This window comes from Cervus elaphus, chromosome 30, assembly GCF_910594005.1.
Source record: "Cervus elaphus chromosome 30, mCerEla1.1, whole genome shotgun sequence".
Classification (NCBI taxonomy): Eukaryota; Metazoa; Chordata; class Mammalia; order Artiodactyla; family Cervidae; genus Cervus; species Cervus elaphus.
Genome location: NC_057844.1, coordinates 84,205,980 through 84,226,323, shown reverse-complemented (window position 1 = coordinate 84,226,323; position 20,344 = coordinate 84,205,980). Strand labels below are relative to the sequence as shown.

Here is a 20,344-nt window from a genome sequence, read left to right as displayed (position 1 = left end):
CAAGGGGGGTTTCTTTTTTTGAGACGCCGTTTTGGAAGATATCAATAAGGACACGTTTGTCGAGGTAATTTGAAAGTTAACTTCAAGAGAAGCCACCTTTAAACAGTCTCGTTGAAACCGCAATTCAGAACGCTTTTGTTCTCAAGAGACCAGATGACAGAACTTACAACCTTAAAGTGAATCCCAGGCAGTCATCTCATACTACGCGTACTTGATGAATGGGTGGTGTCTTAGCTTTGCTCTTTCATCCGGAGACAGGGTGTGCCGTGTTCGGGTGCAGACGTGCCTCCGGAGCAGGCGCGGAGCCGTCAGCGGCCGCCCGCCCCGGGCACTGGCTCCTGTGGGCCCAGCCCCAGGTTGCACCGGGTCAGCTCAGTCCGGCGCCGCCCGGGACGAGAAGGGCGGAACTCTGCCCGCCGCCCCGGGGCGGGGCCGCCACCAACGCCTGCCGCTCCCCTCCCCCACTCCGAGGCGCGGCCCCGCCTTCCACGCCCCGGCGGCTCGGGACCGCCTCTTCCGGGTAGGCGGGGCCGCGCCGGGCCTTCCGGTGGGCGTGGCCTGGCGCCCCGTCTCCTGGGGTGGGCGTGGCCGGCTCGCCGGCCATGCTGAGGACGCGCCGGGCCCGCGTGGGCGCTTGGCTGCTCCGGGCCGCTCGGGGCCCGGAGCCGGGCCGCTCGGCTTCGGGGGCGCGCGGGCAGGGCTGGCTGCAGCCCGCGGGATACGACACGGGCGTCAAGGTGTACAACAGCCTCACCCGGAGGAAGGACCCGTTGATTGTGAGCCGCGCGGACGCCGCCTCCTGGTAGCCCGCCGGGACTCGGGGAGCGGGGTGCGGCGGGGCGGGAGGGGCTACACCCAGCCTTTCCGGAGGCGGGTGCCCTGCGTGGGGGGCGGGGGGGGGCTTACGTCCTCAGGTGCAGGCGTTTAATGAGTGATGAAGTACTCCGGCGGCACCTGTAAAGACCCTGGGGTAGTCGCAGCGTTTCACCGATTTGGCGCTGAATTTAGTGATCCGAGGGTCATACAGCCCCGGGTACGCATCCCCCAAAGCGTTACTTTTCTTTTTTCTACAAAAAGACATGATTATATGCTGATTATGACTGAGAACGTGGCGTCCTTTCTTTCAAGTTTGTTTCACATGGTCGGTCTTACCTCTGTCCCCAGGTATAGCTGTGGACCAACTGTCTACGATCACGCACACCTGGGTCATGCTTGGTGAGTGTCCTGACGCTGAATTTTCACTTGAGGGGACCGTTTATTTTGGAAAGAAAGCCTTTTGCAGGTTTTTTTTTTTTCCTATCCCTCAAGTGACAACTTAAGAATCCTCGGTAGTTAGTGTATTCCAGGCATTGTGGGAAGCATACATATTACATCCTCACTTGGTCCCCGTAGCAGTGCTAAGCACTTCGTCGCATTTCAGGTGAGGAGACTCAGGGATGCAGTGAGAGCAGGGGAAAGGACTGTTTTGCAATCTGATGTTTCTTCTTGTGTTCAGTGAGATGAGGCCATTCAGAGGGCCCTTGAGTCAGCTGGTCAAGTGTTTCTGCGTCCTCCCCCGCCATTTACTTCCCAACTTTGGACAAGTCACTTTATTACTGAGTCCTGGTTTCTTCATCTTTCAGATACAGATAATAATATTCTTCTTTTGAATCTTGACAATTTAATGAAATAAACCCCACAAAGTGCTGCTTAGCCCAGTGCCTGTCGTGGGAAGGCTGGAGAAGGCTCACCTGTTCTCCGGGATAGGTGACTCATGGGAGGGCACACCGTGGGAAGCGTAGCAGGTGGGCTGGAGCCTGAGACGTCTGACCGCCACACGCTCTCTAGCTCTCTGTCTTGTAACTCTGTCTCCTAGGTTTAGTCCAAATTGCTGCTTTTCCTAATATTTTGTCTGTTCTCTTGTGCATCTCTTAAATTTATCTTTCAGATCTAGATTAAAAGTTACCTTGATTCAGTATGTATTTTAGAAATTATGCATCACCCAGCAAGATCTGAGCTTTTTAGCGTGTATTATAACAAAATAAATAGATTAGTAGTCATTTTTTTTCCCTCTTCACTTTGGGCTAACTATTAATTTGTTGTTGCTCAGTCGTGTCCAACTTTTTGTGACCCCATGGACTGCAGCACACCAGTCTTCTCTGTCCTTCACCGTCTCCCAGAGCTTGCTCAAACTCATGTACAACGAGTTGGTGATGCCATCCACCCATCTCATCCTCTGTCGCCCAGTTCTCCTCCCTGCTCCATTTTTCTCAGCATCAGGGTCTTTTCCAGTGAGTCAGCTCTTTGCATCAGGTGGCCAAAGTACTATTAGTTATAAAAAGCATATTTCGGTGTCTTTTTTGAAGTATTAAATATGTTGGGGAAATACTGGAAGCAATAGAGGTTACTGTTTGTCCTACCCTGGAAAAGCTCTCCACAAAGGCAAAAGAGAAAGAAAAGATTTTTGTTATTGAAGGAGAGTGAAACAAGTATGGGGTGCGCTGGCCCCTGCCGAAAGGATCACAGAATAGCAGAACTGGCAAGGTTTCGTGTGAGCTGGGTGGGCCCAGCTCTCTGGTTCAGGCAGGTCTACAGCCTGGAGTTGCAGGGGTTAGGCCCCTCCTGTTCTGACCTTCTTGGTAACTTTGTCTGGAAGAGAAGGCTTTTGGGTCCTTGAAACCTTCCTGAGTTGTGAGACTGAATAAGGCTTACTTAGCCATTGAAAACATTTAGATACATTTTGAAAGGACCAAGGAAGAAATTCTGAAAGGAAGGGGGAGTGAGGCAGTCTCGCCCTTATTTTTCGCTGAGTGTCGGGCCTTTCAGTTGCAATCTGCTTGTCCCTACTGATGCGGAAAAGCGTGCCAACCCGCGGTGTGTGGCCCAGCCGATGCCCCGGGCCCCAGACTGAGAGACAGAGCGTTCCCAACATCCCGGACGCCTTCTGTCCAACTCCCTGGCCAGGGTAACCGCTCTGGGTGCACCACTCAGGAAGGGTCATCAAGCAGGGGTGTCCCTTGTGAGGCAGAAGCCTAAGACGTCGGAAGAGGCTGTGGTCTCAGCAGTTGGGATGGTCAGGCACAGTCCAGCACTCGAGTTCAAAAGCCCGAAGCCCAAGACCGCCTCATCTGTGGGTCTGTCCCTACTCACTCTCCGGGTTTCTGCCTCCACGCCTTCCTCCCCACCTGCTTCTTCTTTAAAGAGACAGACGCTTCACTGGACAGCACTCTGTGCCAGGCCCTGTTCTGAATGCCCTGCAAACCCCAGCCAGTGCAGTTCTCTCACCACGCCAGCTGGTGATGCTGTTACCTCCCAAGTGTCACCGGGGAAGGGTCCCGGGTGGAACGTGCTGAGCCAGGCCGGCTGCAGAGTCCAGGTTCCCCCGTGTGGAGCAGCCTCAGCCTAGTGAGCGAACCTACCCCTGGGCTCCTGAGGTGCCCGCAGGGCGGGTGAGGCCAGGGAGCAGCCACCCTCGGGTATCGGGCTCCCCAGCTCCTTCCAGCCGCGCGTGTGATTCGACTTTTTCTTTCACTCTGTTTTAAGTTCTTGTTAACTTTGTCTCTTAAAATCTCATTTCTTGTAGTGTTTTCCTGACTTGACAATGAGGGGCACTAGGATGATATTTCTTATCAGAATTAGTTGAAATCTCTGCTGCACAGGCACTGAGATAATGTACGGCAACCCTGTGAGAGAGGAGACTCGTGTCCAGCTTGTGGATCAGCATCTGAGGCTTCGAAGGGATGTTTAACCTCTTAGCTCCTTGGGAAGGAGTTTCGGAGATCGCTTGGCCCTAGGATTTGGCGTCAACTGTGTCTGTGGTGGGTGGGTTTGGGGAGTACAAGGGATACAATGAAGAAGAGCTTTGTTTTCAAGGGAAAATGACTTTATGAACCCAAGTTTAGAGAGGCCATGTGTACAACAGAGATGAGCATGAGATTGGCTGACCTGGAGAGTTAAGGTTGCTTTTATGGGCAATCTAGTTTCTTGAGATGTTAAGTAGATCTTGGTTGGAAGGACTGATGTGGAAACTCCAATACTTTGGCCACCTGATACGAAGAATTGACTCACTGACCCTGATGCTGGGAAAGATTGAAGGCAGGAGGAGAAGGGTCGACAGAAGATGAGATGGTTGGATGGCATCACCGACTGGATGGACATGAATTTGAGTAGGCTTCGGGAGTTGGTGGTGGACAGGGAGGCCTGGCGTGCTGCCGTCCATGGGGTCACAAAGAGTCAGACACGACTGAGCGACTGAACTGAGCTGGATTTTAAACCCTTTCTTTCTCAAGTCTGAGTTTCCCCCATGCAGTCTGCCCGTAAGCTGGAGTTCCCATTTTCCACAACCGTGTGCACACTTCCTGGGAGTGACCTTTCCAGTTTTGATGGGATCATCCCTGTCTTGACTTATTATTTGTTTTTGTCTCTCATCACGCTGAAACGTTAGTTATCCTAGAACATGAACATGGGCGGTAAAAGCACCCAGCATCTTGACCACCCCCTGACTTTGCATCATGAGTGAATCTTTCTACAGTGGAACAGATGTAAACTCACTCAAACAACAGCTCTAAAGTTAAAAGTGCTCGTGTTGGGTCCTGAAATTGAGGCAGCGCCTTAGTTTTCTCGTGTGGACCTGAGAGGACTGGTGAAAGGCTTCTCCTTTTCCAGCTGCCCTTGAACGTCCTTGATGACACAGTCATGCGGCCTCACGGTAAAGGTAGCACCCTCTTTTGAAGGTCACAGTAGTGACTTTGAGGATTAAAGACGCCCTAATGTTTCTCCTTGCAGCTCCTATGTCAGATTTGATATAATTCGGAGGATCCTCACCAGGGTGTTTGGGTGCAACGTCATCATGGTGATGGGAATCACGGATGTGGATGATAAGATAATCAGACGTGCCAACGAGGTGAGCATGGGTCATGTGGTCACGCGGCGCGGCGCTTTGACCGGGAAGTGGGCGACCCCCACCTAACAGTTGTTTGCGCCTCCCGAGACTTTTCATGCTTGCTATCCACATGTGACCCCCTGAGGCTGTTCAATGAGGTCTCCTCACCCTGGTGAGAGAAATTCGGTCGACTTAGCCTTTATCGAATCCTCTCATCCCGAGGACACCTCCTGGGCTGAATCCAGGCCCTCCCTGCCCCGTCAGCCTGCATGACAAACCTCCCTCCCTGTTACAGGGGGAAGTCAGAGGCTGGCTTGGGAATTTAGCTCCCATGAGGTTTGATTTTCTCACTTGTCATATAAACACGACACTCTTCTTATATCTCATGCGGCATTTAGAGGACTGGGGGGAATTTCTGGCTTAGGGATTAAATAAAGTATTTTGTTACATTTTAATTTTTTTTACTTAAGAATTTTTTATTTCATTTAATTTTTTGGCCGCCCCACAAGGCTTGTGGGATTTTCCGACCAGGGATTGAGCCTGTGCCCTCAGCTGTGAGAGCATGGGATCTTGTCCGCTGGTGACCGAGGAATTCCCTATAGTTATACTTTTAAAAGTCTGCTTTCAAAGGTCACCTCCTCAGTGTTTTATAATTAGCAACCCTGTATAACAATTTATATATGACTATATGTAACAGTTGGGGCTTCCCAGATGTCACTAGTGGTAAAGAACTTGCTTGCCAATGCAGGAGACATAAGAGAAGCCAGTTCAGTCCCTGGGTTGGGAAGATCCTCTGGAGAAGGGCATGCCTGGAGAATCCCCTGGACAGAGGCACCTGGTGGGCTGCAGTCCATAGGGTTTCAAAGAGTCAGACACGACTGAAGTGACTATCATGCATGCACATATATAACACTTACCTCTAAAGATATATAAAAATTTGTTAAATTATCTAATTTATGGAAAAGCTTATGCTGAGTACTTTTATGTCCTGTAACTTAAAAAATGTCTGAATGCATATATAGAGTTTTTCTTCAAAACCAGTTTATTACATTGTTTTGTAATCTGCTTTTCCCACTTATTGAGTGTTTTTTCCTGTTCTTAAGTACTCTTCAACATTTTAAAAGGCAGGGACGTACCTGAACTTACTGTCCTGATGTTTGGACTCTTGCATTCCTTCCTTGTTCTGTCACTTTTTCTCAGATTTCTTTTCTAGGAAGCCCGTCTCCCTGTTTCCTAGTGACTGCCTTCATGCAGCGTTCGGGGGAGTGTGTCGGGGGTACTCGGCAGTCCCCCTGGTCTCCCGGCGCTGACTCTCCGCGTTGTTCTCTCCGGTCTCCAGATGCCTGACCTGTGCCTCTCTCCCTTTGGGTCCGGTGTCCGCCCTGGCCACCACGTAAGCCCAGCGCGAGGTCAGGCGATGCTGGTGTGGCTGCAGGCGCCGTGAGTGGGAAGCTGAGGGGTCGTGGGAGGTGGGCTGCCCCGGCTGCCCACCCCCCACCACCCGCCCAGGGCCCTGCGCTGTCTCCCTGGGGCCGCGCAGGGCCGTCAGAGCTGAGTTTGTGCTCAGACACTCGCTGGGGCAGAGGCTCTGAGGTCCAGAGGAGCCTTTGAGCGAGTCTGATGCAGGAAGCAGTGGCCTCGTCCACGATCAGGACAGGCGGGGGCAGGGGCAGGCCTGCCAGTCCCTCTGGAGGTTCCCGGGGTCCAGGAGGGGCTGAGCAGGACCCCGGGCCCCGATGGGAAGGTCGGCCCCGCGCTGCTGAGCACAACGTGGGCTGGGGCCGGGCCTGGCTGGCTGGGAAGGGCAGGGAGAGGTGGGGGCCCCTGACGCGGCAGGTGGACGAGTGGTGGTGGTGGGGGGTGATGCCCGGCAGCGAGGGCGCCAGGCTGGGTGAGGAGGAGGGCGCCGGGTCGTCCACTCGGCGGGGACCTGTGGCTGCAGAGGTGTGTCCCCGTGCTGGCTGAGTCGAGGTCACCTGTGAGTCTTCAGATCGGAGGTGGGCTGTCCACTGTCATGAGGCTCAGCTGGTGGAGGCCCATGGGGGTGGAAAAAGGTTGGCAGAATTGATTTAAAAATGTTAAGTGTAGAGAGTGTTTTAATTTGTGACAGCTGAGCGCGTCCATACTTGTTACACAGCAGGATGCTAGCCTGGCATCACGTAGTCTATTCTGTTATAAAGATAGAATCTTAGTTCAGCATGGTAAACCAGGGTCTGAAGCACATAGTTATGATAACACCTCTTGGTTTCTCAGTGTCCGACAAAAAGGCTGTTCTTTTTACCAGAGGCAAGGTGCTTTTTGATGATGGCCGTATCCTTCATGCCATCTGCTTCAGTATGTGCTCTTAAAATAGTGTAAATTATATTTCACTTTTCTGAATCACTTTCTTGACTTTAACTTTTGGCACACTTTTATTTGTCAGGAATAAAAGCTGCAGGAGGATTTCTGGGGGAGGAATGAAAAGAAACAAGGTATATTCACAGGGTTACATTTTGTGTTAAGAAAAATGATGCTAAATGTCTCAGTGATTGAAGCAGAGTTAGTGTCTGTGCCTCGGAACCCTGGCCTGCATGGCGCTCTCTCCAAGAGGAAGGTTGGACACGCGTCCAAGGTCCCCTGCCTGCCTGGGGTGGCACTCAGCCCAGGCATCTGTTCTTCAGTCACTCAGTCGTGTCCGACTCTTTGAGACCCCATGGACTGCAGTGCACCAGGCCTCCCTGTCCTTCACCGTCTCCCGGAGCTTGCTCAAACCCATGTCCACTGAGTCGGTGATGCCATCCAACCGTCTCATCCTCTGTCATCCCCTTCTCCTCCCGCCTTCAGTCTTTCCCAGCATCAGGGACTTTTCCAATGAGTCAGCTCTTCGCATCAGGTAGCCATAGTGTTGGACCTTCAGCATCAGTCCTTCAGGGAGTATTCAGGGTGGATTTCCTTTAGGAGGGACTGGTTGGTTCTCCTTACCGTCCGAGGGCCTCCCGAGAGCCCCTGCCCCCGGGCGGGTCTGGAGTCGCAGGCCCGGCCCGTGTGCCAGCAGTGCGTCCTGCAGGCGGTGCTGTGGAGAGCGCAGGGTGAGCCCCTCTCGGGGGGACAGCCTGGGGGTCTGACTCCCTGTCCCCCGCGCCAGTGGCAGCTGGTGTTCTCTTCTAGCCCACTGTCACCTGTGACCGTCCCCAGGGTCCCAGCGAGGGGCGGGAGGAGCCACGTGTGAGCACAGGGGCCCTGAGGCGCATGTGAAGGACCCCACGTGTCTGTCACCAGAGCCGGACCGCCGGCGTCTGGGGCTCCCAGGGGCGAGCAGAACAAGTCCGTAAAAGGAGAGGCCGGAGGAGGCGGCGCCCTGCCGAGCGCCAGCAGTTACGGGGCTGCAGGAAGTTGTTTGTTTTTCTTTACTGTTTCCCCTTTTGCACGGCTCTGTAGATGCAGGACCGCCCCCGGGGAAGCTGTGTGTGTGCACACAGGGTCCAGCCTGACACGCCCTCCACACCTGTGCTCCCTGTGGTGAGGCTGACCGCCCCCCAAGCCCCCTCTGCCCCCCCGCCGCCCCCCACCTGCTTTCTATGTCTGCAGACCTCGGAGATTAAACACCAGTTCACAGTTACACAAGAGACAGGCAATGGAACATGCCAGAATGTCCAGAGACAGACACAGTAAATTATGGAAATTTGTTTTTGGTAGATGGCATTTCACATCAACAGGGAACAGAGGAACTGCTCAGTAAGAAGTCAACAATTGGGTGACCATCTGGGGGAAAAAATAAACCAAAGTCGGATATATGGCTCACAGCCAGATTTGAAGCTGATCAGAGATTTCACAGAAAGACGTGGAAGCACGGGTTACTAGAGTAAACCTCGGGGCACTTTTTTATAGCCGCCTGTTCAGAAGGCTTTGCTAAGTTTGTTTTCAAACCCAGAAAAGGTTGACAAATGTAAAAGATTGCTAAATACGAAAGTGAAATTTTTTGCGTGCCATAAAATAACCGTAAAGTTGAAAGAAGTTTGGAAACAGTTGAGATTCATATGGAGGATAAAAGGTTTATTTCTGTTCTTTGAAAATACTTCCTACATATCAATAAGACAAGACTTTAAGGACCTCGGAGAAGGCAATGGCACCCCACTCCAGTACTCTTGCCTGGAAAATCCCATGGAGGAGCCTGCTGGGCTGCAGTCCATGGGGTTGTTAAGAGTCGGACGTGACTGAGCGACTTCACTTAAGGACCTCCAGCTTGGTAGAGCCATGGTTAACTTCAGACGGTTTAATGCAGATGGTCCCTAAACACTGGAGATGTTCACGCTCCCTCCGAACAGGAGAGACTCAGGTTAGAGATGCAGTGAGAGGCGCCGTTTACATTCAGTACCTTCACGACCGTGGTCTAGCCGGTCCTCAGCAGCGCCTGAGCGAGGTGCTCAGTTTCACGCTCCTCTGGAGGCGCTGGCAGCGGCCACCAAGGGTGTGCACGCGTGTCCTCGAGCAGGGCGTCACACGTGGTCTGCCCGGTGTGTGCGTGAGCGCACCCGTGTGTCACACGTGGGTCTGTGGCTCAGGGCGGTGCCCCCGTGTGTGCGCATGCGTGAGTGTGTACTCGAGTGCATCACGGCTTGGCGCACTGCGTGCCCGGGGCCTGCACACCATGTGCCTTCAGCCGAGGATGCCAGGTGCAACGCGGAAGGTGTTTGCTTTCCAGGGGGGGCGGGGCAGGGCAGGGCACACTTCCCTCCCGCCCCCAGGAGAGGATTACTGCTCAGAAAATGAAAACCAGGCAAACTCATCAGGCCATCTGCTGCTCTTTGGGTCCAGAATCGCGTAACGTTGGAAACTTCCTAAGCGGCACAGTGACGCTGGGTTTTTGGGTCTGTGGTTTGCTTGGCCTTTGCCCCTGACAGATGCTGGCTGACTGCTTCGGGGCCCGCTCCGCTACCAGGGGCCGCTCGGGAGGAGCCAGCGGGCCTGGAGACCCCACCTGGTGTCTTCCTCCCGGAGTCTTACCGTGTACACAGGACCCCAGGGCCTAGTGGGGATTTGGTGGGACTGTCTCCATGTTGCAAAGAGAGCTAAGAGACGTGTGTTGTCTTGCCCACGACCGCCGTGAAGACACTCTGTTCACCAGCCTCAGCTCTTCAGTAAACATCCCCGGGCCGCGGTATCCAGGACGATTGTCATTTTCGGGGGTTTTGTTTTGAGTTAATGGAGGTCATGGCATCGTTTATTCTGTTTTCAGTCTAAGCAGAGAGCAGGCCCATGGCCCTTGTGAGCGGGGCTGCGCGAAGGCCATGCTGCGGGCCCGTGGGGGCGGCCGTCCTGCGTGGCTGCATCCTGACCCCTGCAGACGGAGCCCCGCCTCATTCTCTTGCAGATGAGCGTGTCGCCCGCATCCCTGGCCCGTCTTTACGAAGAAGACTTCAAACAGGACATGGCGGCCCTGAAGGTAGGTGGCCGGCGAGAGGCCTGAGTGATGGAGCTGGCTTGGGGACCTCTGTCCACGAGGGGCCGGAGAGACCTCGGGTCTGCGCCCTCCCGCAGGTTCTCCCGCCCACCGCCTACCTGCGGGTGACTGAGCACGTGCCTCAGATCGTCGCCTTCATCGAGAGGATCATCGCTAACGGGCATGCTTACTGCACAGCGAACGGTGAGCCCCCGTCCTCCAGGCCGTGGCCCCCGAGGAGGGCGGTGCAGACAGGAAGGTGAGCCCCCAAGGAGGGCGGTGCAGACAGGAAGGTGGGCCCCCGTCCTCCAGGCCGCGGCCCCCGAGGAGGGCGGTGCAGACAGGAAGGTGAGCCCCCGAGGAGGGCGATGCAGACAGGAAGGTGAGCCCCCGTCCTCCAGGCCAAGAAGGGCGGTGCAGATGAGGGTTGGATCGGGTTGGAGCTAGGAAGGTTCGGGTGAGAAGTTGCAGGTTTGTCCAGGTGATAAGTCTCAGACGACCGCGGCCCTGTGCTGACCGCGGTGTGTGCCGGCCATCCAGGAGTGCAGTCCAGTGACCGTGGCTGCAGCCCTCCTGAACACGGATCCTTCCCCGCCGCCGCCCTGTGGGTTGGAGGGGCGGGGGCCGCCCTGGCTCCGCAGGGCCCCGGGGAGCACACGTGCAGCTCCGGGAAGGCGCCCCACGGGGATGCGTGTGTGAGGAGCTGCCTGCCGTCTGAGCGGCAGGGTGCTCTTGGGGTGTGTGGACTAGGAAGCGTTGTCTCAGTTGATGGGTGTGTAACATGGGGGCCAGAGCTGAATGCGGGCCGCCAGTGAACCCAGCGACCTTCCGTTTGTGTTTCCACCTCCACCGCTGGACGGCCGTGGCACGGGCGAACGCGTGCCTCCCGAGTACAGGGTCGTAGGACAGCGTCGTCGGGCGCCGTTTGGACATGCAGGGGGCGGCTGGGGCCGGAGGCTGCGTGCCGTGTTTAAGCTCTCTCACCGCGAGCTGTGACGCGCGCGTACGCGGTGCTGACGGCTGAGAAGTGGGCCTCACCGTTCCCTTCACGAAACAGGCAACGTCTACTTCGACCTGCAGTCGAGAGGCGACAGGTACGGCAAGCTGGTCGGCGTGGCGCCCGGGCCGGAGGGAGAGCCAGGTGGGTCCCCCCGCCTCCTGTGGGGCGTCTGGGGAGGGGGGTGGGGGTGAGGACGCCTGCTCCTCAGACACGGTCACACTGCCAGACGTCAGTCATGGCTGAGGTTTAAATTTAGGGGTTTTGGAACAGAGAGTGCTCACGTGGAGGCCTCGTTCCTCCCGTCAGCTCCACGCACGCGCTCGGCTGTGTGTCCCGTCTTCACGCTCTTGTCCACCCTGCCGCTCTCACGTCAAACCCCCGAGGTGTTCTATCCTGCGCCAACGCCCGCATGAGCCTCCCTCTGTGGCAGGTTCCCGTGTGTTTGAGTCTGCTCCTATACCCTCTTCTGTTCCAGTGTTCCTTAGGTCAGATCGTTTTTATGGGGAAGAATACTAAGTATATAGAACTATATTAAAGACACTTTGAAAGGATACTGTGTGCCAGAACTAAACCCCAGACAGAGCCCGTGTGCGTTTAGGTAACCCCCTGCCCTGCGGCCGCGCCCCGCCGGCCCCGTCTAGCTGTGTGTGGCCTCCTGAGCGGCCCTTGCCATCTCTGCTCCAGGCGCTCCTCCTGCTGGTCCCTGGCCGTCCGCACCTGCGAGGCATGGCCCGGCCTTAGGGAAGCGGGGAGGGAACGTCCAGTACCCATGCCAGCATCAGCAGCACCTTTTTGAAAAGAATAAGACTTAAAAAAAAAAATTTCATTGGCCGGGGCCCGCGTGCTTCTGGTGTGCTCTGGTCAGGGGGTCGGGGCCGCGGCCTGCACGGGGGAAGGGGAAAGACTCGCAGGAGAGACGTGCGGCTGCTTCTCCGAGCAGCGGGCTCTGGGGCGTGCGTCCCGCCTGTTCCGTGGCCGCTGGGGTGTTGGTTCTGGGTTCCCTCCGCTGACGGACCACTTGTCGTTGGCAGTGGACTCCGACAAGCGGCACGCCAGCGACTTCGCGCTGTGGAAGGCGGCGAAGCCCCAGGAGCCATTCTGGGGCTCCCCATGGGGCGACGGGCGGCCCGGCTGGCACATCGAGTGCTCCACCATCGCCAGGTAAGCCTCAGCTGTGCTGACCCGTGCGCTGGGTGGTGCCCGGCTCGCTCAGCGGAGCGTGCAGATGCTTTGTCGTTTTTAAAACCACATCCTGAATGCAGAGCAAAGAAAGTGAAGTCTCTTTACGAGGAGAAAAAGCCGTGAACTAGGGGTTTTTATGATGTGAAAACAGAATTTCAGTTTCTGTCTGTGTCAGCCGAGTTATCACGCACTTAGAGCTGGGCTCCGTCAGTGTGTGCAGAGGGCTGGCAGGCGTGACCGCAGGTGGGCGTGGAGACCGTGTGGCTGGACCCGGTTAACCCCCTGCCCTGCCCGTGCCTTGCAGTCTGGTGTTCGGAAGTCGGCTGGACATCCACTCGGGCGGCGTGGACCTGGCGTTCCCGCACCACGAGAACGAGATCGCCCAGTGCGAGGCCTTCCACCAGTGCCCGCAGTGGGGGAACTACTTCCTGCATTCCGGTGAGTGACGGCTCCCGTCAGCCCGCCCCGCTTCTGTCCGTCAGCTCTGCGAGAGAGCTCCGCTGGGTGCACCTGCGTCAGCCAGGCAGCCCGGTCCGTCCTAAGGGAAACAGCCCTGGACACTCCCGGGAAGGACTGATGCTGAAGCTCCAGTACTTGGGCCACCTGATGCGAAGAGCCGACTCATTGGGAAAGACCCTGATGCTGGGAAAGACTGAAGGTGGGAGAAGGGGACGACAGAGGAGGAGATGGCTGGATGGCATCACCGACTCGATGGACACGAGTTTGGGTGGACTCCGGGAGCTGGTGACGGACAGGGAGGCCTGGCGTGCTGCGGCCCATGGGGTCGCAGAGAGTCGGACGCGACTGAGCGGCTGAAGAAGAGGTTAGCTAGTAGGACGAGAGACAGCCTTCCCTTCAGTTGTCTCTGATGCGGCCAGCTGGATGTGCACTTCCTTGGATTGGAATGCCGAGTATGCCTTTTGGAACTGAAGTGTGAGCTGACGAGAATTTGGAAAACAAGCTTTCCGTGAAGCTGTGACGAGGGGTCTCAGACAGCCTGCCTCCGTAGTGATCGTGACTGCGCCGCCCCTGAGCTGTGACAGCGTCTCCACGAGTGTCTGTCAGCCTCTGAGAGCACCGCTGTCCGTCTCATTCAAGCACATGATTAACACCAGCCGTCCGCTCTCAGAGGCGCACCCCGAGCTGTGGAACAGCGGCGTCCCGGGCCAGGCGGCTCTGGAGCCCCCGTGAAGCGCGGGGCGTTAACGTGTCCACGTTCTGACAGAGGTCGCGGGGCCACCAAGCGCTGGTGTCACCGCTGCTCTGGGACGGGCCGGCGCTGTCCAAGGGCAGGGGATGGAGGGCTTTGGTGCGGGTCAGGTCAGGAGATGCAGGCCCCGTCTCTGTGAGCCCCTGGGTGGAGGGAACCGGGTTTTCCCAGCGGGCAGCTCGGCTTCAGCACATGCGGAAGCTGCTTCCAGTCCGTGGCGGGGTCCCCGTGGTGACCAGGGTGCACTCACTACTGCGTCTCCTTCACCCCAAGTTCACATCCCCCCGCCCTGCTCCAGAGACGCCCCAGCGTCTGCCCCGCCTGGACCCCCTCACTGTCCTCATGACCCCAGCCTCCGTGCTGCCCCGAGGTTGGCTGAGCAACAAGCCGGGCTACTGTCCCCGGCGCCGGAGCTGCGGTCTGGCGTCCACTTCCTGTGCCGCTCGGAGCTCGACAGTGGCCGGAATCACTCCCTCCTGCCAGCCCAGCGCCTGACGGGCCGTTCCTCCGGGGCAGCTCATGTGGGGAGGAGTCACAGGGCTGGTGATGCAGGCTCCTGTCCCTAGGCCGGGGTCGGGTGACCCCGTGTTAACCGCAGGTGTTGCTCGTGATGATGCGGGGCCTGCCTCGTGGGTCTGGGCGCAGACAGCACCGTCAGCAGTACCAGCGCTCACGGAGGTCCGTGTGCACACACGTGTGTCCCACTGTTAAGATGTGGGCAGGCTTGCTCTGTGTTCTGCTAAGAAGCAGTCTGTTAGCGCGTTGGATCCTTCTTTGTCCCCCTTCTGCCCTGTCCTGGAGGAAGAGTGGTGTGTCCTGACCCCTGGAGAAGCGATCTGTTTTCCTGGGCGTCCCGGGTGGTGCAGTGCTAAGGAACCTGCCTGCCGACGCAGGAGACGTGAGACGGGGCTCGATCCCTGGGCCAGTTAGATCCCGTGGAGCAGGGCATGGCAGCCCACTCCAGGATTCTTCCTGGAGGATCCCAGGGACAGAGGAGCCAGTGGGCTACGCTCCTTGGGGTCACAGAGAAGCGGACACGACTGAGCAGCTTCGCACACACAGGGAGGTGGAAGTGGAGTTCAGCAGTCAGATGAGTTTCGTTCTCCAGACGTCGTCGGTTTTGTAAAACTTCCGTTGCACTTGGTGTAAGCGGCATGCTACTGGGTTTACACATTCAGGGTTACGTGTTTTTCTGGAAGCCGCACTGTAAGGAGTTCTCAGGAAAGTTGGCCTTGGGCACCCTGAGTGAAGTCATGTCAGGAAAGGTGGACGAACCTTCTGCTGGGAAAGCAGTTTCCTGGGAAGTGAGCCTGGTGCCCAGGCGGTCCTGGAGGAGGTCCTGGCTCGGATGGAGGCATCCTGAGGGGTTCGGGTTCCCCGTCTTTCACACACACAGGACGGTGTGTGTGAGAGACGGTGCCAGGGCGGGGACACGTTGGTGAAACAGCTGCCGCGGGAAAGCGCTCAGGGGGACGCAGAGGGCGTCCCCCCGGGGGCTGGGTCGTGGGAGGGGAGGGCGGTCCTCGCGTTGTGATGCCTGGCCAGTGGCCGTGGCCCCTTCCTGGGCAGCGGGTTGGGGGGTCCTATGTCGGCGCTGACGAGGGGCAGCGAGCGGGGTAGGGTCCTCGGAGGCTGGGCTCCGGGAAGGGCTCCTCCTTCGCACCTGTTGAGGACCGAGCGACTGCGCTCTCGTTTCAGGGCACCTGCACGTGAAGGGCGGAGGAGAGAAGATGTCCAAGTCGCTGAAGAACTACATCACCATTAAGGTAGCGTGCCTCTCAGGCCCCCGCGTTCCTGACGCGTCGCGGAGGCTGCCCTGAGCAGGAGGCCCCAGCCCGGGTCCCCGGGTCTCTTCCCCTTCCTGACGCGGTCGCGGTGGTCACTGCTGCACTCAGGGCCCGGGACTGCGTTAAATCACGTGCAGACTGCAGTGTCTCCTGGGTGGGCCTCCAGTTGGCTGGTTTGGGGGGCCAATAGGACCAGGAAAGACCCCTTTTCCACACTCCGGGAAGGAGCGTCAGGAGGCGGACGTGGATGCTGAGATAACTGGGTCAGACGGGTCTTCGCATGGATACCGGGGGTGGCCTGGGGAGGCCTGGGAACCGTTCCCAGGGCTCAGTGTTTCTGAGTAGAGTGCAGTCTGCAGGATTCAGACAGGCGCTGACCACACTGAAATACGGGCAGCCACGCCTGCCCTCCCCCGGGTGAGCTAGGCCGCGGGCCCTCGGGCCAGATAAGCAGGCACAGCGCGGGGCAGGTACGGCCACGGGTGGGTGGGGGAAGGCGGTGTGGAGAAACATCCGTCCCTCCGGGAGGTCAGTAGCTGGTCTCACCCGTGTGCCCCCCAGGACTTCCTCCGCTCCGCCTCTCCGGACGTCTTCCGGCTCTTCTGCCTGCGGAGCAGCTACAGGTCAGGTGAGCCGGCCGTGTGGCCTGAGTCCCTGAGCTCCTGGGGACCCTTAGACCCGGGGAGACAGCCCCTGCTGGCGTGCTGCCCTCGCCCTGAGGCTGGGAAGCCTGAGGACAGACGGCCGGGAAGTAGCTCCAGTGCTCGGCCGGCAAGCCACGGGTCTGCACTCAGGCCTGAGCCCCCCGCCTCGCGTGGCCTGGGGGTCTTCTCGCTGCCCCTGCCGCGTCCTGAGCCGGGCAGAGCTGAGCGAGCCCCGGGCCTGACCAGCAGCCTCAGCAGGGCCGCCCCAGCCGACCCCCGGTGTCCAGGGTCAGAGGGGGCGGCCCCTTGCGGCCCTGCGGGCGAGGCTGGACCTGTGATCCCCTCCCCCGCCCCGCCTCCACCGCAGCCGTCGACTACAGTGAGGGTGCCCTGCTTGAGGCCAGGCGCCTGCTGCGGGCCGCGGCCGCCTTCGCGGAGGACGCGCGGGCCTATGTGAGGGGGCAGCTGGCCGGCGGCTCCGTCCAGGAGGACGTGCTGTGGGAGAGGTGGGTGCACAGCAGGGCCCCGAAGAGTGAGCGCGTGGGGGCGGGTGGGGAGCGGGCCGGCCTCGGCAAAGGACTCGAGGAGGGGGGTTGCGGCTGACGTCAGGGACGGTGCGAAGTTGGGGAGATGATGGGGGCGAGAGAGGAGGGGGCCCTCGGGCCACCAGAGGCTGACGCCGCTGGGTCTGGGGGCTTGGCGTCGCCCCCCCGGGGACCATGGAGAGTGGCGAGCAGGGACTTCACCGGGGCCAGGCAGGAAGGACGTCGGGAGGAGATGAGGAGCGGTCTGCTGGCCCCCGTGGCGGAGTGCAGCACAGAGCCAAGCGCCGGGCCCGCGAGGTCGGGAGCCATCGGCCACGGGCCACCCAGGCGAGGGTGTGGGTGGGCGGGCAGCGGCTGCCTGCTCACAGGCAAGCCGGAAGTCCGTGTGTCCGTCCGCGGAGGCCCGGCTTCGCTGGGTAACACAGCTCCAGGTGCAGGAGCACGCAGAGCGGAGGTCTGTCTCCTAGTCAGGGTCGCTCGGGGGGGTCTGCCAGGCCTGCCCTGTGCCAGGGAAGCGAAGGGTGTGGGGTGACGGACGGCAGGGAGGAGGCAGCACCCTGAGGGGCCGGTGACGGCCGGAACGTGTGAGCGAGGGGCCCGCAGGGGTCCTGACAGTGCGGGGAGGGGGCGGGGCGGGGCAGACAACAGCCCCGCGCTCTCCTCCCCCAGGCTGGGCCGCACCAAGGGGGCCGTGCGGGCGGCCTTGGCAGACGACTTCGACACGGTGCGGGCGGTGGACGCCGTCATGGACCTCGTCCACCACGGGAACAAGCAGCTGAAGGCGGCCGCCGAGGTAACTCCCGGGACGCGCTCCCCACGAGCAGCCACCTCCCGAGGGGCTCACAGGGGGCCTGTGTGGACAGGAGCCCGGGACCTGCCGTTGCCTCGCGGGCTCCGCGGGGTCTGAGTGGGTCACAGCGATGTGAGCTGGGGGAGGAGATCGCGGTGGAACCCCAACTAGCCCCCGGCCCACACGCCCCGGGCCAGGCTCCGCGCAGAGGCTCGTGACCCTGTGACACCCGGGGGGCCACCGGCCGGCACAGGCGCCCGGAGCACACACCCAGCCTCCCTGGCGGCTGCGTCCCCGTGACCTGCGGGGGCTGCGCTCTGGCCTCTGAGCGCCCTCCCCTGTGGCTGTCACAGGAGCCCCGCGGTCCCCGGAGCCCCGCAGTGCTGGGGGCCATCGTGGCCTCCGTGGAGCAGTTCTTTGAGACGGTGGGCATTTCTCTGGCCGAGCGACAGGTATGCTTTCCTTCTCTTTTCAGTCCTCGGTTTCGGGACTTCACCTATGTGCCAGCATGTAACAGACGTTTTCTTCCTTCATAAATGCTGATTTTAATGTGTAATTATAAGGCCAAACTTCTTACATGTTTAAGACGTATCACAGTCCTTGAAAGGCGCATGCGCACAGTGAGAGCTGGCACGCGCTAGCTGCAATGATGCGGTTCTGAGCAGACCAGCGGCCGCGGCGTGCTACGGGCCCCTTATGTCCTGTAGGGACACCCCCCCCATCCCCCCCCCCCCCCCCCCCGGTGGACACAGCAGCTGCGGGGAGCACTGCCGGCCCCGCCCATCAGGGTCCCCGGGACGGCAGAGGCCCAGCCCCGGCTTCTGGTCCCCCCATCTGAGCCTTCCTGGGCCTTCGCGTCGTGACACCTTGACGCTGGCACCTCCCAGAGCCCACCCTGCGGCGGAGATCGGGGCGGGGCCTGGACGCCGGCATTTCCGGATGGGGCACGGGGGAAGATGCGCCCCAGCCCCTCGGATGCCAGTTTATACCCGCTCACGCCTGCACACCCGGCTCACACCCCCGCACACACCACTCGTCCCGCTCACCCCCGCATTCCTCAGGGTGTTCCAGGGGCGGGCAGCCCGGCCGCCCTGCACAGTCTGGTGGAGGAGCTGGTTCGCTTCCGGCTGAAGGTCCGGCAGTTCGCTCTGGCCTCTGGGGAGGCTCCTGGGGAGGCGCGGCGGCAGCTGCTCCTGGAGCGGCGGCCCCTGCTGGAGGCGTGCGACGAGCTGCGCAGGGACCTGGCGGTCCACGGCATTAGCATCAAGGTGAGCGCTCCGCGGGGCCGGGGCTCAGCTGGTGTCTTCCGGGAGCACACCCGCCCCTGGCTAGGGCCTGCCCCTGAGCCCCGACACCTGCCCGTCCAACCACCTGGGGCCGCCTGCCTCCTTAGGACAGGAGCGGCTCGTCCACGTGGGAGCTGCTGGATTCGAGGACAGAAGACCCCACACCCAGGAGCTGAGGACGGGGGAAGGGAGGCTGTGGTCTCCTGACAGGGTTCTGTACCCTTTAAGTCACAGTAAAGCTTCATGTGAAAGTTGCTGTTGTGGCTGTTTTCCCTTAAAATAAACCAAGCCCACGGCACCCTTGGTGTGAATGGATGTTGAGAAGGGTTTCCTTTCAGCACAGACGGCACAGATGCAGTTTGGTGAGCTCTCAGCCAGGAGACAGGACGGAAGCCCCACACGGGCTCCTGGGAGACAACCTTGGGGGTGTGGGGAGTGGGCGGGACCCCTGCCCCGGGTCACCTGGACCCTGCCTGACAGGCAGAGTAGGTCTGGGCCTGTGGGTTTCCATTTGCTGTGTCTGGTAACAAAGTAACACGGTTCCCAGAGGAAATGGCAGCAGAGGAAACCCCAGCGGGCTTCCAGCTCCGATGCACCCCGCTCCCTCAACGCTGGGTTCTTGGGGTACCAGTGTGAGCAGATGCCCCGGGGCAGGGCTGTGTGAGGGTGTCTGGGTGGCGCGGTGGGAGCCGGCAGGGTGAGCAGGGACCGAGCTAGCTGGCGGCCTCGCCCGGGTCTCCCTGCTCTCGCAGGCGGGGAGCCCTAGCTGTGCAGGGCACCAGCAGGAAACGGGGGGACCGCCTTCCGCTCCAGCTCTCAGCCAGGCCCCTGGGCCGTCCAGAACCGGTCCACGGCTCCGCCCCGGGCAGCAGGACAGCCTGGCAGTCACGTTAACAACTTCACCGACCTTGCTGCCCCGACAGGCAGGGGCCCTCGTTCTACAGGAGGGACCCTGAGGAGCAGTGAAAACCCCGAGGGCAGGCGGCCGGCCCCTGATGGAGACAGGTGCTCAGTCCTGGGCGGGGGGGATTGGCTGACGGCCCAGCCTGACCTGCCCCGGGTGCTGCTCTCCTGGGGGGGGTGTCCTGCCTGGAGCTGGTGAACACCCGGGGCTGCAGAGGAGCCAGGAGCATCGCCCAGCTGCCCCGTCAAGCAGAGGGACTCAGACGCCGTGGTTCCTGTGACTGCTGCCTTATGTCTTCCACGGAGAGAAGCTGCTGTATTCCAGGCTGATCACTTCACTTTAGCAGTGTGACAGGCACTCATGAACTGTACCGTCAGCTGGTTGGGCATCTGTGTATCCATCCCCCTCGTGTCTAAGAACGTCCTCGCTGAGGACCAAACTGAAGGTGAATTCTGGCTGTTTGAGAAAAAAATACACAACTCTCCAGTGAAATCAACCACGTCTGCCTTTTAATAACGACCATGTTAGGTGTAATTCCCCAAAGGAAGAAAGGTCTGTGACAGTAGTGAAGCTTTTCTACGATTAGATGTAAGTGATCCACAACTTTAAAAAAATCTTAAGTCCAAGCTGTTCAAAGAAAGCGGGATCTTTTGTGCAACCACAGAGCGGGGATCGCTGAGGACAGCGGACACAGATCAGGCCTGCCCCCCACAAAG

At 59.3% G+C, this 20,344-nt stretch overlaps 1 protein-coding gene across 3 annotated transcripts; it reads left to right on the top strand.

Moving 5' to 3' along the window:
• Nucleotides 1–556: 556 nt before the first annotated feature.
• CARS2 (cysteinyl-tRNA synthetase 2, mitochondrial) lies at nucleotides 557–19,035 on the top strand. Of its 3 annotated transcripts, XM_043891791.1 has the most exons (16): nucleotides 557–802; nucleotides 1,165–1,215; nucleotides 4,765–4,882; nucleotides 6,201–6,254; nucleotides 10,212–10,283; nucleotides 10,379–10,484; nucleotides 11,338–11,421; nucleotides 12,312–12,441; nucleotides 12,767–12,900; nucleotides 15,371–15,438; nucleotides 16,021–16,087; nucleotides 16,471–16,609; nucleotides 17,318–17,441; nucleotides 17,792–17,890; nucleotides 18,500–18,706; nucleotides 18,832–18,978. In XM_043891791.1, the coding sequence occupies exons 1-16, from the start codon at nucleotides 603–605 to the stop codon at nucleotides 18,898–18,900; spliced, it is 1,722 nt and encodes a 573-aa protein (XP_043747726.1). In that variant the 5' UTR covers nucleotides 557–602; the 3' UTR covers nucleotides 18,901–18,978. The 3 variants fall into 3 exon arrangements, with proteins under 3 accessions (XP_043747726.1, XP_043747727.1, XP_043747728.1); XM_043891792.1 differs by lacking the exon at nucleotides 6,201–6,254 and having other exon boundaries at nucleotides 559–802; XM_043891793.1 differs by lacking the exons at nucleotides 557–802; nucleotides 6,201–6,254 and adding an exon at nucleotides 974–1,033 and having other exon boundaries at nucleotides 18,837–19,035.
• Nucleotides 19,036–20,344: the final 1,309 nt, after the last annotated feature.